General features: G+C 39.1%; 1 protein-coding gene across 1 annotated transcript; it reads left to right on the plus strand.

Moving 5' to 3' along the window:
* Positions 1 to 837: 837 nt before the first annotated feature.
* Positions 838 to 7,322, plus strand: il20ra (interleukin 20 receptor, alpha). The gene is made up of 7 exons (XM_061052314.1): positions 838 to 1,108; positions 2,537 to 2,660; positions 2,996 to 3,204; positions 3,399 to 3,574; positions 3,698 to 3,842; positions 4,115 to 4,251; positions 4,654 to 7,322. The coding sequence occupies exons 1-7, from the start codon at positions 1,060 to 1,062 to the stop codon at positions 5,836 to 5,838; spliced, it is 2,025 nt and encodes a 674-aa protein (XP_060908297.1). The 5' UTR covers positions 838 to 1,059; the 3' UTR covers positions 5,839 to 7,322.
* The last annotated feature ends 397 nt before the right edge of the window (positions 7,323 to 7,719 follow it).

Below are 7,719 nucleotides of genomic sequence, written 5' to 3' on the forward strand. Positions count from 1 at the left end.
AACTAGGACCATCATCCCGAGGCTATATTTTTGGCATGTGTAAAAATAGACCGGATCAAACGGAATGGCTGAAATTTAACAGAAAGGGTGTGTCATTTTATCAACTATAGTCCTTGTAACTTTGAAAAGGTTGCGTGTGGAGCTTTTTTTGACCTGTGGTCCAAACGGGGCACTAACTCATGCAGGGGGTGATGTGCGCGCATACACACATTATTTCTGGGGAATAATTTAGACTTTGTTATTCTCCACACTCATCTGAGGTCTGCAGATACTATAAAAAGGACAACATTTTTCTCTCAGTTAATCATAACGGCAAATAACAAGCCAATATGATACAAAGACATATTATTTAAAACAGACAATTTTGTATTCAGCCTAAGCTACTGAGATATGCTTCAAATGAAATAGGCCTACATGGAAACTTATGAAGGACAGGAAGGCAGTTAGATTGAAACAACAAACTAAAGTAAAATTGAGTGGGATTACATGTATAAAAACTAAATAAAGCAAGTGATAGAAATACTATCACATAATAAAGAAATATAACATATCAATCTAAAATATATTGTATTACCCAGCAGCACTGGTTAATACAAAAACATCCAAAGTTGATAGCTCATTTAAAATAATACCACTGATATTAAATAGGCTAAAGCATAGGCCTAAGTATTCTTACTTTTTGAAATGCACGACTTTTAAAAAGGTTAAAAAGGCGCGCGCACACACACCTGCGCAATGTGCACAAACAGGTGAGGTCACATTCCTTCCTCGTTGAAACCAGCCGTTCCGAGTTGGGAGCTTTACCTGTTAATCATTGGCGTGTACAGTTTGGCCGTCATGGTCATGGTCATGGTCATGGCGACTTGCTTCGTCGAAACACGCCATTTGTTTGTTTTCTAAGTTTACCGGAGTATCATCGGGCTTCTAACAGGTGCTCCGTGTACCTGAGAAGGTAACGGACGGACACAGCTGACGGACCAGTGGAAGAACCCTCAACAGAGCTGCCGGGAGACTGAAAATGTTGAGTTTCTGGTGAAGAAATGCCCACTTCTCCTTGACATGTGGACAGTGTTCATTTTTCTGAACTTGGGGGCTCTGTACTGCACAGGTAGGCCTACATTCAACCAACATAACAAAAGGCTACTTTGACATAGTTGCTGTTATTTAATTAATTCATTTTCTTTCTTTGTCTCACTTTTTATTTGGCCTGTTTAAATGACTACAACTGATAATATGATAAATTAATTATAGTTTTATTTAATTTCCAATGCTATTTAGTTTCTACTCTGGTTGCTGCTTCCCGAGAGAGAGAGAGAGAGAGAGAGAGAGAAAATGTAGATGATTCATTGACTAAACTGAATGCTTAGTCACGCCATTGCTTATAACCTGCAAGTGAAATATTATTCAGTTGTTGAATGATTGATTCCTTTAAATGTCACTCTGTAAACTTTTTTTTCATTCTGTTTAATCTCTGTTTGTTCACTGAGTTTAGTTATGTTTATTCAATAACTATAATTCAATCATTGTCATCATTGCAAGCTGCATTGGCTCTAAGCCCATGACATAGGGGGCTCCTTGACATAGATTGTCCATACTAAGAATGAATCACAGTCAGGTCAAGTTTTGTGTGCACCAGTATATCGACTAGAAATGAATAGAGCTCTACTTTAAGTTCAAGACATGTAGATCAAAGTTGCAGTAATCTCTACAGCTGATCTTCATGATCAAACTAACTTTCATCAATAGAATCACATGAGGAAATGTAAAGAGAGCTGAAATGTTTTTTAATTTATAACTTTGTTTTGGCTTGTGGTGTTTTAATGACAGCAGATTGAACCATATCGCAACTATAGCTGTGTTTACCTCTGCAGGGACCATGTTTTTTTAAGTCCTGGGACTTAGTTTCCACTATGCTAGAGGGTGTTACTTTCTTACAGGGTCTTTGGGGTGGGACTTGTAGCACTGACTCAAAGCTATTAGAAACTTTTTCACTGATCGCCAGTGGTTGGTTTGTGGGCCCCATGTGCAGAGGCTGCAATCCTCGAGGCGAGAGGCAAATCCGACCTGGGGTTCCTTTCCCGTATGTCATTTACCACTTGCTATCTCCCCGGCTCTATTCACTGTCCTGTCTCTCAAATGAAGGCACAGATGACCCAAAAAATTAATCTTAAAAAAAAGAAAAACTCTTTCAGACGTCAGCAGAGTACTTTGCACCTTGGTGGAAAGTGGAAACACAGGCAACAATGCGTAAATGGAACCCTTTAAAGCCTTGAAAAACAGCAACTGGGGCTAAAAGACAAAGGGCCTTTTTAACAAAGCCAATGTGAGGTGATGGAAAGTACCATTGTAGTACCATTAAAAACAAGAAGTATAAGAGTGAGTCAACCACCCTGGGAGATAGTAAAACAGGGATAACATTTTCTCCACACTTGTTGTTGTATCACATAAATGGAAAATGTTGAACATGATAGAAATTAGTTCAAATCAAATGTCTTTCATTCATCGTTCTCAAACTTTCATTGTCTTTTCTCCTCAGTCTCATGCTTTCCTCCCAGCCCCACCAATGTCTTCTTCTCTTCAGTCAATCTGAGGAATTTGCTGCAGTGGTCTCCAGGAAATGGCACAAAGAATGACACACTCTACACAGTGCAGTATGCCATGTAAGTAAAGTTTTTAATGTTTAAAGTGAGAATGTTGGTCGACAGGTTTCAAGTTACGTTTTTTCCCTTTTGTTGCATTAATCTTAATGAAACTTTGTGTAGACAACTTGGTGAAAGCTTAAGGGAAGCTTGAAGCAAGTCTCTCACGATTTACAAACAAAAAAGAAGCAGCGAAACAAGATGGGTGCAGAAACAAAAGGAAAAACAGCCATGTGTGATCATGTTTCTTGCTTGAGGGAATTGAAAATTGATAGGAGTGTTTATTCTTTTTTTTTTTTAAAGCTTACGCCATCTATTCTGCTCTGACCCGCATGGTCTTCTTTGGTCTTTTCCAGCTATGGGGACAGTGTCGAGGGCAGCAAAGGAAAACGGGTGCACTGGAGGTCAGCGTGGCACTGTAGAGAAGTTGGGCGCCACTGGTGTGACCTGAGCAATGAGACGTGGGATCTGGAACAAGGATACCATGCCAGGGTTCAAGCCAAGAGCAGGAGAGCATTCTCAAAATGGGCCACGACGTGGAGGAGATTCGACCCAAAGTCAGACAGTAAGTTTAAGCTATACTGTCTAAAAAACAAGACATTACAAGGAAGGCTGAAAAAAAGGCTGACATATTTGCGTTTAAAGATCGAGACTATACATCTTTTGGTTCAACTTGAACTTTGTAGTGACTCTAAATCTAAATATCCGCCTCAAATATATCAAATCTTACAACACCAAATATTTGTTCTATCTTTCTAGCTATATTTGGCCCTCCGCTGGTTTCCGTGGACATGGAGGGAAACAATGCCATCATTACGGTGAAGGGACCAATGAGATATCAGCTTAACAATCAAACTCCAGCAGTTTCCATGGCAACACTATACGCTCAGATGACTTACAACCTCTCTGTCCACAACATCCGTCGCGGCAGGATGGTGAGTAAAAAACAAACAAAAGTCCCAGTCTGCCGCAACCTCATGGCACAGGTATGACTGTAACATCAAGCACAGCTAAAGCTCTTCTATAGCACTGACTAATCTGTGTGCGTATGTTCGTAGAGCAATTTCCCATTCGACTCCAGTCACTACAAATATCGTCTGATGGATTATGACACGGAGTACTGCTTCTCTGCCAAGACAAGATTCCTCTCCATGCCCGTCCACTGCCAGCCCTCAGAATGGAACTGCATAACCACTCCTCCAGGTACAGCAACATTCAGTCTCTGTGTGTGTCTGAATACTTAATCCCTGTTTGACAGGTAGAAAGGAATGTGATGAAACCTGTTACAGAAGTAAAGGACAGGTTGATGTGTGATGTCTATTATGTTTGTGTGAGAGACTGTGCTGTTTACATCTTGATAAAAGTGCACTTTTTGTTTCACACAATAAATTCTGACGTAACTTCAGATAATATCCCGTGTGCGGACCGTTTTGACTCATGTTTGTATTTTTGTGATGCTGTTTGTGTCTCTCCAGACCCTTTGATTGCCAAGCTGCTGATGGTGGTTGTGGGTATTGTTGTTCCAACTGTGTGCATTTGTTTGCTGGTGGTGATTGGCTACTTTCTCTATCAATACCTGACCGGGAAAGGACAGAAGAGCCCTTATATACTGGTACAGCAAACACACAAAAAATGCAAAAATACAAAGTTAATTTAGTACTTTCTGTCTTGTCATTTTCATTTATGTAATGAAAACTCCAATTTAACTCCTTACCACCAGCGGGATGCTTAAATTAGGCAAAACCTGAACTCACTGCTATTTAAAGTCACATGAAAAAAGCATATTGTATCAATAAATAACAATAATACATATTCTAGCTATGTCTCTGCTGGTAGAATTTCCACTTTTTTTAAATGTGATGCAACAGTATCAAATCCATGACTCATTTTAATTGTGTAATTGGTCTGTATGTATTGCATACATTGCATCACACAAAGTCAATTGTGTTATGTTTATGTCAAACATTTTGGGGGCAATCTTTTAACACCACACTCCTCCTCCTCCATCCTCCAGAACCCGCCATCTTTTTATCCCCCCCCTCTGACATTTTCCCCTGAAGCTCAAAGTGTCGTCCTCTTCAAAGTCGGGCTACCATCAGAACCAGAAAACGGAATATCAGACCCTACATACTCCAAAAAACAGCCACACATCGCAGAACCCCCACCCGGATATGCTCCCCAGGGGTCAGACACACCTCTAGAGCCCGAGGAACCCTGGGATCATTTGTCCATCGACTATGGATTTGTTGGCAAAGCTGCTGATGATGGAGGAATCAATGGAAATAATCACAGAGATGAATCCCAGAATTGTGTTGCAGTAGAGTGTAACGACGAGAAAGGGTGGAAAGCTGAGGATCAACACTCCACTACTGCTTACGCTTCTCAGGCAAAGTCCTACCTTTCGCAAAAGTCGACCAAATCATGCTCAGAAACACACATGCCGATACAGGCACGGACAGAGGTGAGCACACTTGCACAGGCACATGCATGTTTACAGGTAAATTCAGTTTTGCTGTACCAGAGTTCAGCACAGTCGTCGGTTCTTCAGGGTGCAGTAGAGTTGGATAAAGAGGAGGAGGAAGATGAAGAGTTTTCAGGTTTATTTATAAACAAAACTCCACAAACTGGCCTCTTCAGTATCCCTTTACATGTGAAATCAAAGAAGAATGACAGGATAGTAGAAAATATGGCTAAAGTACAAACAAATGTAAAGAATAATGAAGGTAAAGAGGAAGGCAGGAGTGAGAGAGAACCCCTACTTTCTGCTTATGCCTCTCAGAACATCATAAACATGCCTACCTCCCAATCTGACCAATCACATTACTTACCTGATGACTATGGTGTTCTGAGTATGGCTGCTGCACACAGATCAGAGGATGATGAGGAGGAGGGGGGAACTATATGTATTGAGTGGGATCCTGAAACAGGGAAGCTAGCGTTGCCAGAAGTGGGGATGGAGTTCCAAAAGGAAGCTGGGTTGATGCAGCGAGAGAACGGGAGGGAGAGCAAGGCTGAAGGAGAAGCAGAGGAAGAGGTGAGTGTAAGGGAGGCCGGATTAAGGTTGGAAAATGTGTTTGTCAGACAAGGGTCAGAGGAGAAGGCCGAGGCGCAGAGAGAGAAGGAGACAGGTGGGGAACTAGGGTGGGAGACAGATAACCTTTTGAGCAAATGGAACTTAGTAATATCGTTGAATGAGTAGATGATATTCATCGCAATAAATATTTAGCTCTTTTACCACTCTTTTTTTGCACTTACACTTTACATGTATAAAATGGAAGTTTGTAATAAAAGATCAGTTTTATTTAGAATATATATGACAAAACTAAGTTCTTATGGATCACTTAATACTGCAGTTATTGTTTTTTTCTTTTATACCTGTGATTGTTTCTGTTTTTATTATTATAGTCAAGATAGTTAATGTGCTTTATGGTAGTCAAACTGTGATCAAGTGTTCAGCTAAACATAATCAGTTGATTCCGTGTTTATTTGTGATTGAAATTAAGTCTTACTGATTAACTGAAGTGCAATGTGATGGTTGAAAAATCCAGATGTCAGCCAAACAAACATTAATGGGCTGTCCTGGACGTGTGTGTGGCTTTTTAATTTTATTCTTCAAAAATTGCCTAATACAAATGAATAATTTTTTTTTCTGTGCACCAAATGAAAAATCATCTAAACCTCCTACGTGTAGTACAATAACCCTATAGAGAATTTCACTTTTGTGTTTTCTCTTTTTTTCGCTGCTTATTATGATCATCTGTGTGACAAAAGTTTACTTATGGCCTCCCATGACTCGACAACGTACAGTCATGGGAGGCCTTAGGTGAACAGGGATATGTACAGTGTTTCTGTGTGTAGGTTGGTTGTAGGTTGTATCGATTCAGTCTGTTCAGCTTCAGCAGTTAAACCGTTACAGAATCATAATGTGATAAGGGCCTCAATTACTCAGGCACCTACGTTAATACTATTTCACTACCACTATATCTGAATAAGTTATAAAAATGAAGGAAATATTAGAGTTAATGTCTTAATATGTTCATATACTGTATGTAATGAAGTCAACCTAGAGATTCTTTAAATAGTGAAGTTTATGTCGATTTTATCTGTGCATGTCTATTGTTCATTTTGAATTAAAATGTTTAGAGGCTTGTGTGGATATTTTATGTCATCTAATCCACAAGCTGTTGCTGTTGCTGCTGCTGTCATTTCCGCCTAAATCATTGTAAGCTGAGGTTGGTTTAATTGTGAAGTGAATACTTAAACTTTCACTTTGGTATATTTTTCTTATTCAGAACAATGTTACATAAATCACGTTTTAATGCTGATGCTCCTTTTTTTTTAATGTTGTTCCTCTTTTTGATGCTCTTTGTTTGTTGTTCTGCCCGCTTGAAGTCATAATTTAAGTAATTACTGGCATTGGGCTGCCTCAGGTGTCACTTCAGGAATCTTCTGGAAACAAATCATTATTAAAGCTTTTTCCTGTAAACAAAACTACAGAGAGAGTTTCAGATTCATGTATTTACACAACTCGGGTATCTGCAGTGTGATAAGATTGACGCTGTGCATGAAGTGTCATGTTTTATATACAAACGTTTTACTCTGAGAAATGTGATAGTTTTGTATGTTGCAAGACAGATTATTGTATATTCAAAATGAATAATAAAATGGTGAAATTGCTAACTATTCGTCTCTTACATGTTTTTGTCAAAACACTTTACAGTATGATTTACCATTAACATTGTTATCATTGTTATTGATAAAATTTCTCGCTGGTGATTTGCATGGCTGACCTTTGTTCTATCTGTATGATTAACTTTCATTCCTGACCCTCAGCTCATGCCTCTACAAGATGAAATAAAAGAGAGAATAGAGCCATCTTCTGGTCAAACAACACAATGACATGATAAATCCCAGCTTTAGAGATAAACGTAATTAAATCAAATTTTCAGGGGGGGCGCCCCCCCTGAAGGTCAAGTAAAAAAAAAAATATATATATATATATTATTATTATTTTTATTTTTTTTAAGATTTGTTTTTTGGGCTTTTTGTGCCTTTATTGTAGGGATAGGATAATGGATAG

The sequence above is a fragment of the Labrus mixtus genome, chromosome 12, assembly GCF_963584025.1.
Source record: "Labrus mixtus chromosome 12, fLabMix1.1, whole genome shotgun sequence".
NCBI classification, from domain to species: domain Eukaryota; kingdom Metazoa; phylum Chordata; class Actinopteri; order Labriformes; family Labridae; genus Labrus; species Labrus mixtus.

Excerpts from the sequence above, each read along its gene's own strand:
- il20ra (XM_061052314.1), top strand. The coding sequence starts at position 1,060 with ATGTGGACAGTGTTCATTTTTCTGAACTTGGGGGCTCTGTACTGCACA. Across the intron at positions 2,661-2,995 it reads TACACAGTGCAGTATGCCAT|CTATGGGGACAGTGTCGAGG; the intron begins GTAAGTAAAGTT and ends GGTCTTTTCCAG. Across the intron at positions 3,843-4,114 it reads CTGCATAACCACTCCTCCAG|ACCCTTTGATTGCCAAGCTG; the intron begins GTACAGCAACAT and ends GTGTCTCTCCAG.